At 40.7% G+C, this 24,942-nt stretch overlaps 1 protein-coding gene across 2 annotated transcripts in view; it reads right to left on the bottom strand.

Annotated features, from left to right (window-relative positions):
• phactr4a (phosphatase and actin regulator 4a) overlaps positions 1-24,942 on the bottom strand; it is a 67,272-nt gene that overhangs the window by 41,809 nt on the left and 521 nt on the right. For both annotated transcript variants that reach the window (XM_063010545.1, XM_063010553.1), the window contains exon 2: positions 5,574-5,613. In XM_063010545.1, the coding sequence (XP_062866615.1) occupies positions 5,574-5,586 (13 nt within the window). In that variant the 5' untranslated portion in view covers positions 5,587-5,613. The remainder of the gene's footprint in view (positions 1-5,573; positions 5,614-24,942) is intronic.

Below are 24,942 nucleotides of genomic sequence, written 5' to 3'. Positions count from 1 at the left end.
GTGCTGTGGTGGTGTGGTGAGTCCACACTTCAGCTTGTTTCTGGGGGAAAAACAAAAAAGGTCATCCAAATTGTAATTAGGGCTGGGTATCGCCACCAATTTCCTGGATCGATTCGATTCCGATTCACAAGGTCCCGATTCGATTCGATTCGATTCGATCTTCGATTCGATTTTCGATTCAATTTCGATTCAACACATTTAGGCATATTTGAGTTACATTAACAGGTTTTGTTTAAATATGTACAGATGTTCAGAGCCCGAATGTGATAATTGTACAAAGAACACTCATTATTAAAAATATTTGTGTATTTTGTTTACATAAATAATTAATCCAAAACAGAAAACAATAACATTCATTTTTTATTATTATTTTATATGTGTGACACACTACAAGATTGTAAATGTAATGTAAACATACACCTGGCTGTTGAACAGCTTATGCCAAGTTTACACTACACGACACTCGATGTAATGTTCACACTACACGACTGATCGGCGATGGGGGGTTTTACACTACACCATCTATCACCAGGGGGAATCACAGGTGAGCTTCTCTGGTCTCCAAAACTACGTTTTGTCACGAAAACACACATGAGAAGTGATGAAAGGTTTAATGATACCACGTCCAAACATGCACATCAACAAGTAGCGAGAGATCAAAGTTTGTGCGCTGATGAAATAAATGAATCTGAGTGGATTTGGCAACACGAGCAGCATGACTTGTTCTATAGTGAGTTGGAGGTTAATAAATATTTTGTTTTGTAGAGAACGATCAGGTCAGAAATACTGTAAAACTCGTGTGTGCTGATGTATTCTGATAGAACCTATATTACGCCCCTGTACCACCTGTTTACAACCTCTCCCCTGTGTTAACCCTCGCTGTTTCTCACATCGATCGAGAGCCGAGTTTTGATCGCAGAGCGAACACCGAGTTCCTCCCGAATCCAGCACCGACCCGTCGCCGAGCGAAAATCAGTGCAAGAAGTTGTGTAGTGGTCATAACTTGAGCTTCTGCCATGCTAAACTGATGTGCAGGTCAGATCTCGTTGCAGGAAAAAAACACTGGCTGGTCACGCGAAATTAAAGGGGGTAACAGATTTCCGTGTGCACCGTAAGAAGGGGCGTATTTAAAAGATCGATCTCGCGTTTATATGAATCGATATCGGATCGTTCAAATAAAGATCGATTCGAATCGAAAAATCGATTTTATAAACCCACCCCTAATCGCTGAAAGGTTGCAAAAGCCAATATTTTTCAAGGAGCTGATATTCACCTCTGTGTAAAGGTTCCTGATGCAAGGAGTAAATTATTTAGTGATTTTATAGTGACATACGCTTCCATCAAGGCAACGTCTTTTCCTTGGAAGTCCATGATTACTACAGCATGACAATGCCACACCTCGTTTTTCATGCTGTGTAGACACAGAGTGTATGTGCTTGACTGGCCTGCCTGCAGTCCAAGTCTCTAATTAAAAATGTAAGGTGCATTATACTGTAAGTAGGAAAATTAGACAATGGTGACCATGGACTGTTGAGCAGCCATCATGTATCTAGCACTTGGAAAACTAATATCCTCTGTTCCCACACCTTCAGAAAGTCTCATTAATAGGAACAATGAGGTTAACACAGTTGTGCTGCAGGTATAATACATATACATACATAACATTAAAACCACCTCCTTGTTTCTACACACACTGTCCACTTTATTAGCCCCACCTACCATATTAAAGCACTTTGTAGTTCTACAATTACTGACTGCAGTCCATCTGTCTATCTGCTCTGTTAGCCCTCTTTTATGCTGTTCTTTAATGGTCAGGACCCCCACAGGACCACCACAGAGCAGGTATTATTTGGGTGGTGGATTATTCTCAGCACTGCAGTGACACTGACATGGTGGTGGTGTGTTAGTGTGTGTTGTGCTGGTATAAGTTGATCAGACACAGCAGCGCTGCTGGAGTTTTTAAACACCTCACTGTCACTGCACCAAAAATATCCAGTCAACAATGAGTCCTATGACCACTGATGACGGTCTAGAAGATGACCAACTCAAACAGCAGCAATAGATGAGCGATCGTCTCTGACTTTACATCTACAAGGTGGACCAACAAGGTAGGAGTGTCTAATAGAGTGGACAGTGAGTGGACACGGTATTTACAAACTCCAGAAGCGCTGCTGTGTCTGATCCACTCATACCAGCACAACACACACTAACACACCACCACCATGTCAGTGTCACTGCAGTGTTGAAAATGATCCACCACCTAAATAATACATGCTTTGTGGTGGCCCTATGGGGGTCCTGACCACTAAAGAACAGGGTAAAAGCAGGTTAAAAAAAGTATGTAGAGAAACAGATGGACTACAGTCAGTAATTGTAGAACTACAAAGTGCTTCTATATGGTGTGTATAGAAACAAGGAGGTGGTTTTAATGTTATGGCTGATCAGTGTATATATATATATATATATATATATATATATAAATAAATACTAAATTTTACTGCATACTTCTTTATTTTTCTTTAGACCTACGTATATCACTCAGTGTCTGCTTCTTTCCACTGTCGGCTTTCCAGATGTTGTCCGTTAAATCTGAAATCCCTCACATCGAGGTCTGTTAAATCGAGGTTCCTTTGTATATGGATTTATATTCATTATATTCAATTTTCAACTACTGCTTTATCCTGGTCAGAATCATAGCAGGTACGGTTCTCAACACAGTGAGCAGGGCAGGAATACCCTGATCCGCCCCAGGGCTTCTAATATTAAATATTAAAATTGGTGTACTGTACTTTTCTACACTACATTCCACTGCGAGATCTACGTGCATCACTCACTGTTTGTTTCTTCACACCATATTCCTCACATATGCATACACAAGAAACACCACTTTCCACTTTCTTTAAAAGTTCTAACTTTTTAGTACTACCTAGATGAACCCTCCTTCGCTTACCACGTTTTTTGTCTTTCAAAGCCACTATTAATTAAGCACTAGAACCGAGAAAAAAAGCGAGAACAAAGCGAGCCTCCTGGCAAAACAAAGCCTATCACTCATGTAAACAGAGAGACGTGCGCAGGAAAGCGGACAATTACTGACCTGCTGGTCTTGGTACACTTTTTGCAGGAATTTTAAACAATCAGACCAACATTTGGCTTTCCCAATTTTGGAAATCTGTAAATAAAGGTCTGTTAAATCGAGGTTCCTCTCTACTGTTGTCAGTTCAAATGTAATTGTTAAATAAAGGTTCAAGAGAATGAACAAATCAGTTATAACTCAGTAAACATGCAACTTTGGACTATTTGATAAGAACTACACACTGATGTGTGCCAAGGATGTTTACAGTGGTCACTCCCCTCCCTAAACAGCAGAAGTCTCAAACTCAGTGGCTCACTGAACCAGAGTTAGTAAGATCTTATTTAAAGCTCAAGAGTGGCCACTTACATATTAGTGGCTCTGGTTACAGAAGTAAACTTCCTTAACATTTGACCTGTAAGTGAGACCTTACCTAATTCACAACTGTGAAATGAGCCATTTCCTGTGTATTTATTATTTATTAATTAGAATTTTAACATTATCATTTACACACTTTGGTTACATTCATGACAGAAATGTAGTTACTGGTTACACAAGGTTCATCAGATCAAGTTTTAATGTCCAACACAGTCATGGACAATTTTGTATCTTGAATTTACCTCACTTGCATGTCTTTGGACTGTTGGAGGAAACCCACGCAGACACATGCAGAACATGGAAAGTTCTCCACACAGGAAGGACTCGGACCGCCTCATCTGGGGATCGAATCCTGGGACCTTCTTGCTGTGAGACAACAGTGCTACCCACTGTGACACCTGTTTCCCTGTGTTTCGTGATGTAACATTTTTCATTCGCGTAGCGTTCAAGTGCCACACGTTTACTGGTTAATTTGCACTGAGGCGGTCCTAGCAATCCTACGGCAATTCAGTTAGCACTTTACCTTAAAAATCTGTGAGATCTGTGATTCTTGAAAAATAAGGTCATGTGAATTTAGTAGGGTCTTCGTTATAAGTATTTAATGAAGCGATCGGCTCAAATCACTCCGTTCTCAGGAAGGACTCGGACCGCCTCATCTGGGGATCGAACCCAGGACCTTTTTGCTGTGAGGCGACAGTGCTACCCACTGAGCCACCGTGCCGCCCTGTTGCCCGTGTAATATGCAACATTTTTCATTCGTGTAGCGTTCAAGTGCCTCACGTTTACTGCTTAATTTGCACTATGAGGTGGCAATCCTACGGCAATTCAGTTAGCAATCGATTAGTCAAAATGTCCAAGCAGCTAAAAACAAGACTCGGGTAACTGTTTGGAAAACTCCCAACCAATTCTGTGGACGCAGAGGGACGAGACGAGAATTTTCGTCTTTGAGACCGTCTCTGGATGTTCTAGGTTTACATTCAACCATTAAAGTTGGCTGTGCTGTGTATTGTAGCTTCCATTTATACTATTTGAGTGTTATTTAATGACTGCAGTGAAATGTGAAATGTAAAAATCTGTGATTGTTAAAAAATAAGGTCCTGTGAATTTAGTAGGGCTCTAGTGATCCCTCAGTGATCGGGTCCAATCAAATACAACTAATATTTAACAACAGAAGGAATCTCTTTAGGGGAAAACTACACATCCTACAGCGTTCCTGTTCTTTATTTACATCCAGACCCACTACTGAATTAGTCTATAGTATTTAGTTGCATAGCAACAAGCAACTCATTGAACAAGAAATTCGTTTAAATAGTTTAATATTGTGGTTTATTTATTGTTCTTGTTTTTTTATATTTACTTTAGCTGTTGTATAAAGACAATAAATCACTGGAGGCCGTGTTGTTTTAGGGAATAACATCATGACTGATGATTTACGGCTGACTCACAGCTGTGATGTTATTCGCAAAAACACACACCCTGTTGTGTTCTATAGCTTTATAATAACAAATCGAATTCATTAACTAGGTGCTTCCGTCAGGTTCGAACAAAACGCAGTTAAAATCACTACAGCCGTGTGTTTTCTTGTTTTTAAACATCAAGTTCCATCAGGTGTGCTGAAGCATGGTGTGAAGTACACAAGTCTGAAAAGATCAAGTCTACAGAGAGTGGGAATCACGGTAGCATTACAAAGTGAAAGATCCAGAATATTAAAAAACCAAGTTGAACCTACCGTTAAGAGAGTCATTCTCATCGTTAACAGCGTGATTCTCCACTTCCATAGACTCAACAAATCCGACAGATATCCGAACAGGTAGAAAGAGCACAAAGAGAAACAGCAGCACACCTGACAGTGAGCTAACCGGGCAACATGAGATCAGATGTCGGGCGAGTAATCACGCCTACGAGTCACGTGGCCGGCTGTAAGGAAGCACTTCCCTAAATAATTCTACACCACATATTTGCACTTGATGTCGTCACATATGACTGATTTTGACTTGGTGCCTTTTTTCAGGAATGACTTAGAGAGGAAAATAAAAAAGTATATAGCCCATAGCATTTCAATGTAAAGAAGATCATAGTAGTTACTGATTTACATCTTTGAACAGCCATAAAAGGATTTTCCTACCTCTGTGTTCCATACCAGTATCACCACAGCTCAGGGGTACCTAAGGATTAAGAAGAGAAAACTTAAATGAATCGGTGCCCTATCATTTGCATGATAATTTATCTGCCACTTTATTAGGAACACCAGATATCCACCTGCTCATTCATCTACAAACTACAATTCCAAAAGAGTTGGGACATTTTGTAATTTGCAATAAAAAAAACAAACAAACTGTAATTTGTAACAAGTACATAGAAATGTTTTCACTGACCTTAGTTACATTTTAAGAATTTTCCTATTTCATTTTATTTTCATTTATTAGGATTTTACCGTCATGTTTTACACACTTTGGTTACATTCATGACAGAACAGGTAGTTACTGGTTACACAAGACACGGGGGGGGGCACGAAGTAACACCCTGGACGGGGTGCCGGTCCATCGCAGGGCAGACACACATAAACACACATACACTCACTCATTCACCTATAGGTTAATTCAGTGTCTCCACTTAACCTGACTGCATGTTTTTGGAACTGTGGGAGGAAACCGGAGCTACCGGAGGAAACCCACGCAGACACGGGGAGAACATGCAAGCTCGGCACAGAAAAGAACCCGGACCGGACCGCACCGCCCCGCCCGGGGATCGAACCCAGGACCTTCTCGCTGTGAGGCGACAGTGCTACCCACTGAGCCCCCGTGCCGCCCTAAATGTCAATGGACAGTTTTTGTGTCTCCAATTCACCTCACTTGCACGTCTTTGGACTGTGAGAGGAAATCGGAGCTCCTGGAAAAAACCCACGCAGACGGGGAGAACATGCAAACTCCACACAGAAAGGACCCGAACAGCTCCACCTGGGAATCAAACCCATGACCTAATTGCTATGGTTTTCAGGTTGAATATACAAGACAAGATAACAAGCAAGAATGAGATACAAGATAAAAGTTGCTCAACAGTCCATGGTCGCTGTTTTCCGATTCTCTCTTAATGATGTGCCATGATACATTTTTAAAAAGAAATACTGTAGGATTGACAGTATCCTGCTAAAAAACATAAATTCCCCAGGAAAACACGTCACTTTAATGTAGGGCTGGGCGGTATGACGGTATTACGGTATACCGCGGTATTTAAAAATGATGACGGTATTTAAAAATGGTGACGCTATTTTAAAAAAATGTGAAGCGCCAAATTTCTGCTTCGGGTTTACCTTAAAAACGGATACTTTAGGACATGCGCGCATCCACAGTAAGGGAGGGGTGGGCGGGGTAGGCGGTTGGAGCTCGCTGATTGGTTGTGGAGGTGATCACTGAGGTGATAACACAAAAACTAGTGCGCGCTCTACATAGACGCGTTTTACGTCATCCTATGCGTGCTCCCGAGAAGGAGGCTGTTTGAAACCTTAGATGCCTTAATAAGCTGTAGTTCGGTATCTTAACATTTCAAGAACGAGTGAGCATCGGAAGTGTCCTTGGCTTAAAACATGGCTGACGGTGCGGAGAAACGGGATTATTTTCAAACGTAAATAAATGATTATTGAACTTGTATAAACTTGCACATGTGTTTTTATTTGCAAAATCGAGCTTGTGAGTTGACATGCTTGCGCACTGTGCTATCCCATCCCATTGGTTTGAATGGCAAAATGCGAACTGTTAGCTTAGTATAAGACAGCCCCGATATTAATATCAATGATGAACGATCATGAACATTTTGCTACCTTGCCTTAAATGTAGGCATAATTCAAACAACACTTACATGAGAAAAAAGATTTATTTTAAAAGGAAACTACAGGAAAGAGACAGACTGGTTGCATTGCATTAAGTTTCATAAAAATCCTCTCTTGTGCAGAGATGTGTTTGTGCCTGTGTTTGTTTCTGCTTTAAAACATACACGCCATGAACCAATCAGATTTAACATCATTAAACGAGTTTTTTCTCAATTATTTGTCATAATACTACTAGCGCTCTCTTTATCTGTGTGTGTGTGTGTGTGTGTGTGTGTCGCTCGATCCCCGTGATAACTGCGCAGTTCTAATCGGCTGTATTTCACCCACTCCGCTTCGCATCAGTAGACGGAATTAATCAGTCATTATAAAATAAAAATATATGTAGAGAGCTCCCTAGCTTTTCGAACACACGACTCGGGTTCCTTAGTTCATTTCAAAGAGCCGTTCAATAGAATCTGATCGTTCGCGAACGACTCATCACTAACAGATACCGCGGTATTTTTTTTGAAGACGGTATGACGGTATGAAAATCGGCAATATCGCCCAACCCTACTTTAATGGCATCTTTTCTCTCTCTAGAATGCCAATATACGCCTCTGCATCAGTGGTACGTTCACACTTATACAAGTCACCCATGCTGTGAGCACTAATGAACCCAATGCCAAGACAGACATTGGCTTTTGCACCTTTCGCTGATAACAGTTTGGATGGTACTTTTCATTTCTGGCAGAGTTAACCTGATATGTTTTTCCAGAAAACATGCTAAAACGTAGACTTATCCGACCACAGCGTGTTGCCACAGTCTTTCCGACCAGCTGAGATGAGCTCCGACCCAGAAAACCTGTGACATTTCTGCATAGAATTGATGTATTTCTTTTTGCATAAAAAGGGTTTAGGTTTCACTTGATAAAACAGCTAACAGATTTCCTGAAGGCAGTTGTAGCCTAGGGGTAAAGGTACTGGACTAGTAATCAAAAGGTCGCTGGTTTAAGCCCCACCACCCTTAAGCAAGGCCCTTAATCCTCAATTGCTTAGACAATATACTGTCACAGTACTGTAAGTCGCTTTGGATAAAAGCACCTGCTAAATGTAAATGCTCCTGAGTCCATGTGGCTTTCTTTATTAATTTGGTCACATCAGTCTACAGTGGGTACAGGCTCACTGAAACACTTCAGTTGATTATTAGAAAGTCATTTGAAATCTGCTTGGTTGGCAATTCTGTGATACAATTATGTCAACATGGACTGAAAGCTGTGATATGAAGTTCTAGATCAATTCCAATATAGACATTGGGACTAGAGCCACCTTGCTAGCGTTAAACCCTACTTTTAAATGAAGAAGTGAGGTAAAAGTAATGACTTGCATACATGTTAAATTAAAACAAGGTATAAAATTAATAAATAATAATACAAAACATATTTTATTCCATTCAGATCCAATCACTCAGCAAAATTTAGGTTCTTCCATAGAAAAATAAACACTTATTCACAGCCAAAATGATGTTTAGACGTGTAGTACCATTACATTCCAGAATAATTCCCTAACTTGTAAAATCAGGTGGAAACATACCAAGACAAAAAGCTCCAACCCCTTAATGACAGCTTTGTACATTCCCCACATGGCCAGTAGTGTACTTTGAACCTGAAAAGGTGATTGTGTGTTACTAACACACCCAAACTAGGACTAAGTATTGATGTATGAGTCACAGCATTAGCAGAGAGAAATCAAACTGGATCGCCGTACGTGCATGCGCAGTGGGTGAAACCCAAGCAGGAAATACGACGGGCAAAACTGGGCAGAGTATCGAGCTGCACTTTGGAATGCAGTTTAAAAAACCGACCGAAACGAGCACGGCCGGCCTTACTCACTCACGGGCAGAAATGAAGTGTGTGAGCAATGTCGGTCATGCTTCATCTAGCACTGAATGCAGTAACGGCTTGCAGTATTTAATTACGAATGTACGGCTAACTTTTTTTCTCGCTTAAGTACCACTTAAAATCCCTGCCAGTGTTGTACACGGTCATTATAACTCGCTGTGATTTATTTAGATCACTCAAAACATACTGGGAAAAGGAAAAAATCTAAACCTTTAAAATTCAGTCATGACTAACATATAAACAAAACAAATGAATGCATTCATATTATATGGGGCCAGTGATAGCTCAGTGGTTAAGGTGCTGGACTAGTAAACAGAAGGTTGCCGGTTCAAGCCCCGCCACCACCAAGTTGCCACTGTTGGGTTCTTGAGCAAGGCCCTTAACCCTCAATTGCTCATTGTGTAAGTCGTTTTAGATAAAAGCGTCTGCTAAATGCTTAAAATGTAAATGTAAATATTAGCTTATAATTGCAATGCAATAAAATTAAGGATCATAAAGAATTAAAAAAACATTAGACAAATATATTGCAATACTCAAAAACATAATACCAGTAACCAACATACCACTATGATACTCTTCTACCAGTACAAACCATACACACCATCACAATACACTTGTACCAGCACTACACACACACACACACACACCATCACAATACACTTGTACCAACACTACACACACCATCACAATACACTTGTACCAGCACTACACACACACACCATCACAACACTTGTACCAACACTACACACACCATCACAATACACTTGTACCAACACTACACACACCATCACAATACACTTGTACCAACACTACACACACCATCACAATACACTTGTACCAGCACTACACACACACACCATCACAATACACTTGTACCAACACTACACACACCATCACAATACACTTGTACCAACACTACACACACCATCACAATACACTTGTACCAACACTACACACACCATCACAATACACTTGTACCAACACTACACACACCATCACAATACACTTGTACCAACACTACACACACCATCACAATACACTTGTACCAACACTACACACACCATCACAATACACTTGTACCAGCACTACACACACACACCATCACAATACACTTGTACCAACACTACACACACCATCACAATACACTTGTACCAACACTACACACACCATCACAATACACTTGTACCAACACTACACACACCATCACAATACACTTGTACCAGCACTACACACACACACCATCACAATACACTTGTACCAACACTACACACACCATCACAATACACTTGTACCAGCACTACACACACACACCATCACAATACACTTGTACCAACACTACACACACCATCACAATACACTTGTACCAACACTACACACACCATCACAATACACTTGTACCAACACTACACACACCATCACAATACACTTGTACCAACACTACACACACCATCACAATACACTTGTACCAGCACTACACACACACACCATCACAATACACTTGTACCAACACTACACACACCATCACAATACACTTGTACCAGCACTACACACACACACCATCACAACACTTGTACCAACACTACACACACCATCACAATACACTTGTACCAACACTACACACACACACCATCACAATACACTTGTACCAACACTACACACACCATCACAATACACTTGTACCAACACTACACACACCATCACAATACACTTGTACCAACACTACACACACCATCACAATACACTTGTACCAGCACTACACACACACACCATCACAATACACTTGTACCAACACTACACACACCATCACAATACACTTGTACCAACACTACACACACCATCACAATACACTTGTACCAACACTACACACACCATCACAATACACTTGTACCAACACTACACACACCATCACAATACACTTGTACCAGCACTACACACACACACCATCACAATACACTTGTACCAACACTACACACACCATCACAATACACTTGTACCAGCACTACACACACACACCATCACAACACTTGTACCAACACTACACACACCATCACAATACACTTGTACCAACACTACACACACACACCATCACAATACACTTGTACCAACACTACACACACCATCACAATACACTTGTACCAACACTACACACACCATCACAATACACTTGTACCAACACTACACACACCATCACAATACACTTGTACCAGCACTACACACACACACCATCACAATACACTTGTACCAACACTACACACACCATCACAATACACTTGTACCAACACTACACACACCATCACAATACACTTGTACCAACACTACACACACCATCACAATACACTTGTACCAACACTACACACACCATCACAATACACTTGTACCAGCACTACACACACACACCATCACAATACACTTGTACCAACACTACACACACCATCACAATACACTTGTACCAGCACTACACACACACACCATCACAACACTTGTACCAACACTACACACACCATCACAATACACTTGTACCAACACTACACACACACACCATCACAATACACTTGTACCAACACTACACACACCATCACAATACACTTGTACCAACACTACACACACACCATCACAATACACTTGTACCAACACTACACACACACCATCACAATACACTTGTACCAACACTACACACACCATCACAATACACTTGTACCAACACTACACACACACACCATCACAATACACTTGTACCAACACTACACACACACACCATCACAATACACTTGTACCAACACTACACACACCATCACAATACACTTGTACCAACACTACACACACCATCACAATACACTTGTACCAACACTACACACACCATCACAATACACTTGTACCAACACTACACACACCATCACAATACACTTGTACCAACACTACACACACCATCACAATACACTTGTACCAACACTACACACACCATCACAATACACTTGTACCAACACTACACACATGAGCACGATACAACTGTACCAGCACCACACACAGCATGATACACTTGTATCAGCACCACACACTAGCATGATACACTTGTACCAGCACAAACCATACACCCTGCCAGAATCCACTTATACCAGCACTACACACACACACACACACATCACAATACACCTGTACCAGCACCACACACACTAGCATGATATACTTGTACCAGCACCGCACATGCACACCACTGTAATACAGTCATACCAGCACCATACACACATTACTATGGTACAGATCTACCAGCACCACAATTAGCTTGTACCAGTACCACACACACCCTAACGATATGCTTGTACCAGCACCAAACACACACACACCATAATGCTATGCTTGTTGAACCACCACACACACACCATAACGATACGCTTGTACCAGCACCACATGCACACACCATAATGATATGCTTGTACCAGCACCAAACACACACACCATAACGATACGCTTGTACCAGCACCACATGCACACACCATAACGATACGCTTGTACCAGCACCAAACACACACACCATAATGATATGCTTGTACCAGCACCACATGCACACACCATAATGATATGCTTGTACCAGCACCAAACACACACACCATAACGATACGCTTGTACCAGCACCACATGCACACACCATAATGATATGCTTGTACCAGCACCAAACACACACACCATAACGATACGCTTGTACCAGCACCACATGCACACACCATAATGATATGCTTGTACCAGCACCAAACACACACACCATAACGATACGCTTGTACCAGCACCACATGCACACACCATAATGATATGCTTGTACCAGCACCAAACACACACACCATAACGATACGCTTGTACCAGCACCACATGCACACACCATAATGATACGCTTGTACCAGCACCAAACACACACACCATAACGATACGCTTGTACCAGCACCACATGCACACACCATAATGATACGCTTGTACCAGCACCAAACACACACACCATAACGATACGCTTGTACCAGCACCACATGCACACACCATAATGATATGCTTGTACCAGCACCAAACACACACACCATAACGATACGCTTGTACCAGCACCACATGCACACACCATAATGATATGCTTGTACCAGCACCACATGCACACAAACAATCACCACAGACACTAAACCATGTTAGAACCACTTGTACCAGGACCAGACATACACCCTTCACAATACACTTATACCAGGTCCACCCAACCATAACACACTCATACCAGCACCACACACACTCCCATAATGCACACAGTACCATGCCAGTGTTCCTATTGCATTAAGAATGGTCCACCACCCAAAAATCTTTTAATGCTGGTTTTATTGTGGTCTCTTTTAAGCATTGAATGGGGTGAGGTGGAGAGGAGGGTTGACATATCTCTACATACTGTGCTTTGTCCTTTTTTAACCATGTATAGAGTTAAATAGACAGCATCACGGGTGTACTTGCAGGCCTGTCTGGAACATCTGATCAATGTGCTACCAAGTTATAAGGTGTGTGAAATTAGTACACTAGTAACGCTGTCATTACTGTTTTCATATATTTTAGTATGATAGGATTGATTTGGAACACAGCAGCTGTTACCGAAACACAGAGATTCATGGTTACCGATAGATACAAGTACCTGATCGTCAAGTATTGGACACTACACAGGGCATAACTTCTTGATATTTGTTATTCTACATCTTAATAATCAAACAATTCTATTGTTAATGTGTTGTGCCATGTTAAAGCCAAAATTCTAAATGATATGCTTGGTTGGATAACTTTACATTAGTGATAGGATTTATTGCATCTGTATCACTAATATTCACACTGATAACACTATCATAAACTAATGAATATAAACAAAGATTATAATATAAATTAGGGATGCATCAATACCATTTTTTCCCAACCGAGTACGAGTACAAGTACATGTATTTTTGTACTTGCCGATACCTATTTAGAATACCGTTTCTTTTTTAAACAAAAACACGTGAGAAGTGACGAGAAGTTTAATGATACCACGTCCAAAAATGCACGTCAACAAGTAGCGAGTGATCAAAGTGTTTGTGCGCTGATGTGATGAAATCAAGGAGGAAAAATAAATGAATCTGAGTGGATTTGGCAACACGAGCAGCATGGATTGTTCTGTAGTGAGTTGGAGGTTAATAAATATTTTTGCAATGTTGGTGTTTTGTTGTTATGTTTTGTAGAGAACGATCAGGTCACAAATACTGTAAAACGTGTGTGTGTGCCGGTGTGTTCTGATATAAACTATATTATTCCCCTGTCCCACCTGTTTACACTCCTCTCCTGCGTTTCCCCTCACACCGTATCCTGCGTTCTCATTGGCTGTTCGACATGTCACTCATTCCCAGTCGCACATCTGAGATCAGATATCTGACGTGCTAGAAAACTCGAGTGCTCGGTGAGCCGGTTGGATAGAGTTGTTGGATAGTTCACACTTAGCGATCGAGAGCCGAGTTTTGATCGCCGAGCGAACGCAGAGTTGCTCCCGAGCCGGAAAATCTAGCGCCGACCAGTCACCGAGCGAAAATCAGGGCAAAAATCGTGTAGTGTGAACCAGGCATAACGCAGCAACGTGCACTAGGCACACGGTATCGGATGTTTAGTATCGGAGCCTCGTTTGCGAGTACGAGTACAAGTTAATGAGCGCGGTATCGGGCAAATACCCAATACCAGTATCGGTACTCATGCATCTCTAATATAAATCATCAGAAAGTGCTCTTTAAAGCAAACCAATAATAAGCAACATACACTATTAGCTTACTTCGGCCTAAATTCCAACTAAGGAAGCTTAATTTTAGTGATAATTTACCAATATGGCTTTTTTTTTCTTCCCAAAACCACCCGCTTCACCCTCGCTATCCACTTTCTATGTACTCGAGCAACCCCTGCCATTTGAACAACCTCAGAGGCCAATAAGGTCACAGACAAGTGTTAAGTCAACAGCTTTATTAAACGAACCAGCAACAACATCTTACATAAATCTCTAACACCTACAGAGGAACTTGCTGTGCTCTACATATTCCTTTAGGGTTGTATAGGAACCTCTTTGAATGAGATAATACTCTATCCGGCCCTTCCCTACTCAGACACAGCCAGTTCTGTTGGTTTTACTGCCAACCAATAATGCAATAATGGATTATCCAGATCTAAAAACGGTCTGAAAGAGTAAAACCTGTTTGGTAGCCGTGAACAAACTACGCCAATATATGAATGTAACAGCCAAACCATTTATAGCCAACCTACCCCCACACACACAAGTTTAAATACATCATACAATCTCAGTGAGCTTTATTGTATTAACAGTCGCTGTTATTGTCTACTGAGGTGAGAAAAGCACCTTCCCCTCCCAAAATAAAAAGAGTTGACAAAACAAACCTGGTTTAGAGTAAAGTGGTTAATCCAAACACACACTCACAAAGATACATTATATAGTAACATTCACACCCATTGCTGACAGGTGTATGAACTTTGCAGGACAGTTTTGGCCAGGAGCCTGAACAGAACCCTGACCTCAACCCCATTAAAAAGCTTTGTGATATTTATTTAATTATTTATTTAGTAGGATTTTAACGTCATGTTTTACACACTTTGGTTACATTCATGACAGAACACATAGTTACACAAGATTCATCAGTTCAAGTCTTTAATGTCAAACATTGTCATCTCCAATTCACCTCACTTGCACGTTTTTGGACTGTGGGAGGAAACCCACGCAGTCACGGGGAGAACATCCAAACTCCACACAGAAAGGACCCAAACCGCTCCACCTGGGAATCAAACCCAGGACCTTCGTGCTGTGAGGAGACTCACCGTGCTGCCTACCTTTGTGATGAACTGGAACTAGGGATGCAAATTTTGCCAATCTGTTTTAACTGATAACCGACGAGCATAAAGCGCCCCATCAAAATATAAAACGTAAGCAAAACAGCATCATTTATTCATTACAAGTGCTTGGCATACATGTGAATCAAATAAAAGAGATGTAACTGGTATCTAAAAGCTTTTCCTGACAGCATCTGGCCTTCCTATTGTGTAACCTGGGCTCAGTGGTGGGCTAGCATAATGGAATTTAAGGTAATTCACAAGTGTCTTCAATTCACCTCACTTGCATGTCTTTGGACTGTGGAAAGACACCGGAGCACCTGGAGGAAACCCACACGGACATGGGGAGAACATGCAAACTCCACACAGAAAGGACCTGGACCACCCCACCTGGGGATCGAACCCAGGACCTTCTTGCTGTGGGGCAACAGTGCTACCCACTTAGTCAGTGGGCAGAGTAACAGATGGCCTACAGTCAGTAGTTGTATAACTACAAAGTGCTTCTATATGGTAAGTGGAGCTGATAAAATTGACAGTGAGTGTAAAAACAAGGAGGTGGTTTTAATGTTATGGCTGATTGGTGTATATTCCACCACTGACTTTCATTCACGAAAAAAAAAAAAACGTGTTGCCCAATAAACAACACTCAGAAAGTTTGAAAGCTTGTGTACACAGGCAAAATAACACCTCGCTCCCATAATGCATCAGCCTTCGTTCCTCCCCTTAGGCAAAGCGAGTGAGCACAAGCATCAGAAGCACTTTGTTCTGCCATTTTACTGTAGTTCAAATAATGTACACAGTCACAAGAGAGTAAAACAAAAAAGTCTACAATAATAAATACACTCGGTCTCATGTGTACACATGGAACAGAACCGCACCACCATCACCACCATCACCCCCACCACCAGCACCTCTAGAGTCTATCTGTACTTAAAAAGCCTTACTGAGTCCTAAGCCTACTAAAAAGCAAATGGAGCCGGACTGACTGGTTTAGTGACTGACCTGATCCTGAAGCGCTGTATTTACATAGCTCTGAGAGGTAAAAGTACATACGGGCCCTGCCACAAAAGAACGTTTCACCTTGAATTCACGGAGAAACTCACACTAGCAAAACCAGCACAGAACTTACATTAAAAAAAAAAAAAGAAAACTTTCCTCCCAGTCTGTTTCACATAAACAGCTTTGTACTGTTTAGTACAACAATACAGCATAACATAGCTATGCTCAATTATAGTCCAAATCATGAGAACAAATCATCAATTACAGCAGGGTTTTACAAACAACCCACATTTTGTCCATGATTTTTACCGCAACCCAGGCAACACATCAAACTAATCAAAACCAAACACAAAACCAAATATACTTGCTCAGATCAAATGGTGGCAATCTGGTCCCACTGTGGTTTACAAGGTGTAGCATAAAGCCTCCACAAGGGGGCATTAGTGTGCCTGTTAATATTCGTTTGTTTAATCTATCATAAGGAGGAATCACAGACAAGCCTGTCTGGTCTCCCAAACGACATTTATACGTTTAAATGTTTATACGTTTAAATAAATAAATCCGAGTGGATTGGGCTGCGTGACCAGCAGGGATTGTCTGTTCTGCAGTGTGTTGGAAGTAGATAAATATTTTTTGCAATGCAGCGTTGGTGTTATGGTTTGGCGTGGTCGATAAGATCACAAATACTGTAAAGCTTGTGTGTGTGCTAATGTATTCTGATAGAGACTATATTATGCCCCGTGCCACGTTTTAACACTCCTCCCCCGGGTTTCCCCTCACCCCGTGTCCTGCATTCTCACTGGCAGTAGTTCGATCCAGTAGCGATCAAGAGCCGAGAGCTGACTGAAATTTTATAGGGTTCCCTAAACCAGGGGTTTTCAACCTTTTTAGGCATGCGCCCCCCCTTCGTGTGCCGAGCACGACTTGCGCCCCCCCCCTCACACCACGCCCCCCTCCCCTTGGTGGAACAGCACTCGGTCGCGTGTACCAAGCGCTGCTTCCACCACGCCCCCCTCCCCTGGATAAGGCACGGCTTTCGCCACGCGCCCCTCCCCTTAGTGGACCACGGCTCAATCGCGGATGCCTGCCGCGTCCTCCGCCAGTCTCGTGTGCCACCGGTTCATAATAATAATCTCGTAGTGCCACGCCCTGCCCCCCGGACAGCCGCTCGCGCCCCCTCGGGCAAGTACTCAGGTTGAAGACCCCTGCCCTAAACGGTAGTTGATAAGGGCAATTCATTATTTGCACCGGCTACAGCCCATCTTTGCTTACAAGACCACACCTTTAGCAGATCCGTCTTTCATACCCAATCATGATGCCATCATCTTTTTCACCTTTTGCTTGTGTGCCTAGGGTGCTTGCAGTGACCTCCACAGAGAAGTGAGTCAGTTTGGCACAGCCTTGAACTTTTCTAGACTTTGTCCCGTTATCTGAGCAAGAAAATAAAACCCAGTCACTTTGAATGACCTCTAAAAGTCCTATGCAGAGAACCTGTTGAACAGACAACCTCCCTGCAGCAATCCATACATCAGACCTTCATGGTAGAGTGGAAAATGGAAGCTACAGTTAAGTCTGTTGTTGTGTAGGTGTGTGTTTCCGTTAGGTGTTACCAGCATAGAAAACATAAACCTCTACTTTCAATATGGCAAACCAAGTTCTTCATTGTAAAACTGTTTAAGCGAGTGCATTGCGTCATTCATCTACTGGGACATGCACTGTATGGCCAAAAGTATGTGGACACCTGTTCTCATTATTAGGTTCAGGTGTTGGGTAAAATCAATTAGATAAAAAAAATCATATCGTTAACCCAGTATCGTGAATCGCATCGCCTCGTGGGTAGTGTATCGTTACATCCCTAATCATGAATGAAAATACATTTGATTTAAACATGCAAATCATTTATATTTTTGACATTTAGCAGACGCTTTTATCCAAAGCAACTTACAGTACTGTGACAGTATATTGTCTAAGTAACTGAGGGTTAAGGGCCTTGCTCAAGGGGCAATCTGGCAGTGGTGGGGTTTGAACCAGCAACATTTTGATTCATAGTCCAGTACTTTAACAGCCAGGCAACAACTGTCTACAAACTGGCTACATGTCTGCTATATTCTGGAAAACATGATCAATCAAAAATTATGGAAATTAAAGCTAATATGGCAATAGACATCTCGTTACAAGTCAATTCAGTCAAAAGAGCATTTGTAAAATCTGGCTTGCAATCAACATTCCAAATCATTCCAAAAGTTAAGGTCCTTCACACCAAAATTATGGACCTCATGCACAATGGACACAAATTTGGAAGCCTAGCCATTGGGAGTGTGCTATTATTGCTGTTCCCAAGGTCAGATAAAAAAAGGGACAGATTAAGTCAGGGGCCAGGGCATGCATAGAACTGGGACAAATCAAGCATGCGCGTTAGTAGGGCTGGGCGGTATGATGGTACATTCGGTATACCGTCTTTGATTCCTCATACCGTATGGATTTTTCAAATACCGTCATACCATAGCATAGTTGTAGGGTACCAACAGCTGTAGGCTTTAGTAGGGACCAAATCGTATAATATTCCTCTATAGACAGTGCAGTGATTAAAACAGTGGATTACAGGTATGTACAGGGCCAAAATACTGTACTTAAGGTCAGGTGCTAAATCAATGTTATAAACAAACTGGAAGCGGAGATATTTAAAGTTGTCCACTTTTCTACAACAGACCTGTGGTCAAGTTGTACAATGAAGTCTGCAAACGTCATTTTATTTGTTAAAGAGAGAGATAAGGGTAATTGCACAATACTTAAATATTAAGTAAACAATAAAAATTGTATTTATTGCAACAGTTTCACGCGTACCAATTTCATCATATATTGTGTCATTTTGTGGGGCAAAGCAAAATTATAGTACTCAAAACCTTCATTATACGTATACATGATGAAATAAAGCTTTGTATATTCTGTGTACTTATGACAGTACAATAAACCACAGATATATAAAAAGTCCCAGTAATACAAAAAAAAAAAAAACATATCATGATACCATGAAACCGTCAGAATCTTGAAAATATCGTGATACAAATTTTTGGTCATACCGCCCAGCCATACGTGCTAGAATGATCTACTGTGGCGTACCCTAAAATATTTGAGTGACCGAAACTAAAAATACATTAACAGAAATCAACATGGAATTTTAGCAGGGGTGTCCAAGCATTTGCATACAGCTGTATAGGTTTGATTTCCTCCCCTAGGCTCTTTCAGAACATGCCTAATTTAATTAACACCTAAACAAGTCCATTTCATAACATGAAGTAGAAAGTTAACCATATAGTATCAGTGCAAATTCAGATAATATAAAAAAGTAGGAAACAAGTGAAAATGTGTGTTTAAACATGGATTAAGTGGAAAAGTTTTACCTTTACAGTGTATTCAAAATAGATATCTAGATACCTAAATAACCCTGTCGTAAAACCTCCGCATATCAGCACCACAAGGCATTGTGCAAGTTTTGACATGCTCATCCTGCACATGAGGAGAAAACAGGAATGCTGGAACTATTTGAACCTCAACATTCATCTCAAAGGTATTCAGCTAGGAAAAGTACAAATCTCAATAGTACTCGATGAAGATGAGCATGGAAAATAGATTGCTTATTTGTTTGAAATAAACGCAGTCAGCTCTGGATGATTCATTAATGCACAAGGGATATTAACTGTAAACAGAGATGGACCCATCAGACTTTGTGGTCAATACTGATTAGATTGGATTGACAATTCGATTTCCATTACCAATCTCTGGGTGGTATGGGGAATATAGGTGACTGAACGTGGCACAGGGTTTAGATTTAACAACATTACGGCAGAACTACAGCTGTGAACGATAAACTGGTTTACATTTAACTGACAAAAGTTGGTTCCATTAATGCTGTCAATTAGAAACTGCTGACGCTTAATTGAAACTGCGAGCACAGCTTGTGTTAAGTGGTTAGACTGATCTGAGACTCCTCCTCACCCACCCTTAGTGTGCATGTGGCAGCTAGGTGTACAAACAAATTTAAAGAAAGCACTGCTGTAATTGTTTGTTTATTAGGATTTTAACATCATGTTTTACACTTTAGTTACATTCATGACAGGAACGGTAGCCACTCATTACACAAGGTTCATCAGTTCACACAAGGTCATATCGAACACAGTCATGGACAATTTAGTGTCTCCAAATTCACCTCACTTGCACGTCTTTGGACTGTGGAAGGAAACCGGAGCACCCGGAGTAAACCCACGCAGACACGGGGAGAACATGCAAACTCCACAGAGAAAGGACCCGGACCGCCCCACCTGGGGATCGAACCCAGGACCTTCTTGCTGTAAGGCGACAAGCGCACTGCTATAAAACCTTGTATGCATTTATATTATTTTTTAAATGAACTACCGAACTATTAAACTGTAAAATCTCACATGGAAACTGTTGTTTCAGTAGTCTGACTGCCATGTACAAAAATAATAACAACACTAATGTTTCGTGAAGAACTTTAACATCTTGACTGCACCTTTATTAATTCTGTTAACCTTTCATGAATGATGGACTGGTTCTGCTTACAGTGTTCTACATGACTGACTTGTCTGCTCGGTCACATTGTTTACAGATTAACCATCAAGTAATGATGTTGCGGTTAAAAAAAAAAGGCAAAATTTGAATCCCTGCACCCAAACATATTGAAAATCAGCAGTGTCTCTGTCTTGTGCCTGGCGGCACGGTGGCTAAGTGGGTAGCATTGTCGCCTCACAGCAAGAAGGTCCTGGGTTCGATCCCCAGGTGGTGCAGCCTGGGTCCTTTCTCTGTGGAGTTTGCATGTTCTCCCCGTGTCTGCGTGGGTTTACTCCGGGTGCTCCGGTTTCCTCCCACGGTCCAAAAACATGCAAGTGAGGTGAATTGGAGATACTAATTGTCCATGACTGTGTTTGATATAACCTTGAGAAGTGATGAACCTTGTGTAATTAGTAACTACCGTTTCCTGTCATGAATGTAACCAAAGTGTAAAACATGACATTAAAATCCTAATAAACAAACAAACTGTCTTGTGCCTAATGTTGCATTTGAGAAATTAGGAGTTCAACCTGTTTCAAAAAAGCATTAATACATTTAAAAATGTTTATTACTGCCAAATACCAACTTAGGACAACTTCTTCCTATTACAACCCCTGGCAAAAATTATGGAATCACCACTCTTGGAAGATGTTCTGTCAGTTGTTTAATTTTGCAGAAAAAAAATAAATCACAGACATGCCACAAAACTATCATTTTTCAAAATGTCAACCTTCTGGCATTAAGAAACAATAAAAAAAAGAAACAAATATAATAGTTGTGGTCAGTCACAATTGCTTTTTTTTAGATCAAGTTGAGGAAAAAAATATGGAATCACTCAAATCTGAGGAAAAAATTATGGAATCACTCTGTAATTTGCAGTTTAAAAACAAAACATCTGCAGCAGATTAGATTTGCTAATTATTCTTCAGTTTAAAAAGAGTGCTTACACCTCGGAGAGCTGTTGCACAAAGCAGATTGTCATGAATCATGGTTCCAACACAAGATATGTCAGTTGAAACAAATGAGGATTATAAAACTCCTTCAAGAAGATAAATCATTGTGGAATGTCGCAAAAGATGTTGGTTGTTCCCAGTAAGCTGTGTTTAAAATCTGGACCAAGTACAAACAAAATGGGAAGGTTGTAAATTGGAAGCATACTGGTAGACCAAGTAAGACATCAAAGCATCAAGATTGAAAACTTAAAGCAATATGTCTTGAAAACAGACAACAAAACAAATGAGAAACAAGTGGCCGGAAAGTGGAGTCAATGTCTGTGACTGAACTGTAAGAAATCACCTAAAAGAAATGGGATTTACATACAGAAAAGCCAAACAAAAGCCATCATTAACACCTAAAAAGAAAAGAACAAGGTTAAAGTAGGCTAAAGAAAAGCAATCGTGGACTGTGGGTGACTGGATAAAAGTGATCTTCAGTGATGAATCGCGAATCTGCATTGGGCAAGGTGATGATGCTGGAACTTTTGTTTGGTGTCTGTCCAATGAAATTTATGAAGATAACTGCCTAAAGAAAACATGTTAATTTCCACAGTTGTTGATATGGGCCTGCATGTCGGGTAAAGGCACAGGGGAGATGGTCTTCAATAAATGCCAAAGTCCACATTGAAATTTTGGACGCTTTTCTTATTCCATCAGTTGAAAGGATGTTTGGTGATGATGACTTCATTTTTCAAGATGATAATGCATCTTGCCATAGGGCAAAGGACGTGAAAACTTTCCTTCAAGAAAACATATAATGTCAATGGCATGGCCTGCAAATAGTCCGGATCTCAATCCATTTGAAAATCTCTGGTGGAAATTGAAGAAAATGGTCAATGACAAGGTTCCAACCTGCAAAGCTGATCTGGCAACAGCAAGAGACAGTTGAAGGCAGATTGATGAAGAATACTGTTTGTCATTAGTTAACTCCATGCCTCAGAGAGTTTAAACCATTATAAAAGCCAGAGGTGGTGCAACAAAGTAATAATGGTGCCGTGTTTTCTAATGATTCCATAATTTTTTCCTCAGATTTGAGTGATTCCATATTTTTTTCCTCTACTTGATCTAAAAAAAAGCAATTGTGACTGACCACAACTATTATATTTGTTTCTTTTTTTATTGTTTCTTAATGCCAGAGGGTTGACAGTTTGAGAAATGATAGTTTTGTGGCATGTCTGTGATTTATTTTTTTTCTACAAAATTAAACAATTGAAAGAACATCTTCCAAGAGTGGTGATTCCATAATTTTTGCCAGGGGTTGTACTATTTGTAATGGATCTGTTAGACCTAGGTATTTTCCGAAGTAAAAATGAAAACAAGTCAGTCTGGTTTAAAACAGCAGTCAGTTTAGTACATAGCAGCAGAGAAATTAGCAGACAAATTAGGTTTAATTGAAAGTTTAAAGAAAACCAGCTAGAAGTCACAGACAGGTACTTGCATCTGGATCCAAAAAAAAAAACAAGAAAAAAAGATCCAAACGATTAATTAGTCCAGATGACCAGGGACTTGTGGGGACTTGTGACAAGCCAGACTTGTATTTGTAATAGTTTCTGTTACTCTGTGACAAAATGCTTGGAGCTCAAACATCTTTGCCTTAAAAATACATTGTTTTTTAGGTTTGTTGTGTTTTCTAAAAAAAAAAAAAAAAAAAAAAGTATTAATTTAGTGGTGTAGAAAGTTTCTCTACATGATTTAACTTTGTGGTGGTACTTTGTGGTGGCACTCTGTGGCAGCACGGTGGCTCAGTGGGTAGCACTGTCCCCTCACAGCAGGAAGGTCCTGGGCTCGATCCCCAGGTGGTGCAGTCTGGGTCCTTTCTGTGGGAGTTTGCATGTTCTCCCCGTGTCTGTGTGGGTTTACTCCGGGAGTTCTGGTTTCCTCCCACAGTCCAAAAACATGCAAGTGAGGTGAATTGGAAACACAAAATCGTCCATGACTGTGTTTAATGTTAAAACTTGTGTACTGATGAATCTTGTGTAATGAATGACTATCGTTCCTGTCATGAATGTAACCAAAAGTGTAAAACATGCCGTTAAAACCCTAACAAACAAACAAACAAACATTTAACTTTGTGGCCTGATCTGATTCCTTGAAAATACACTTGCTCACCTAATGCTAAGTGGAAATATACCTACATTATCAAATATGATCCAGAAACCACTAATATAAGTCTGCCATGAATTAAAAATTTCCACAATTTGTCCACAGTCAAGCAAGCTAAAACTGCCATACAGAAATTAGCACCTTTTTCTCACAGATAATTAAACAATGCCATGACACCTGTGCCATTACACCTACTGGAAGTCAGTCAGACGTCTTTATTTTACATTTACGCAGTAATAATAATATTTTAACCAAATGTTTAAG

The sequence above is a fragment of the Trichomycterus rosablanca genome, chromosome 2 (assembly GCF_030014385.1).
Source record: "Trichomycterus rosablanca isolate fTriRos1 chromosome 2, fTriRos1.hap1, whole genome shotgun sequence".
In the NCBI taxonomy this organism is placed as follows: Eukaryota; Metazoa; Chordata; class Actinopteri; order Siluriformes; family Trichomycteridae; genus Trichomycterus; species Trichomycterus rosablanca.
Note: the sequence above shows the minus strand (reverse complement) of the source record. Positions and strands in the feature narration are given on the sequence as shown.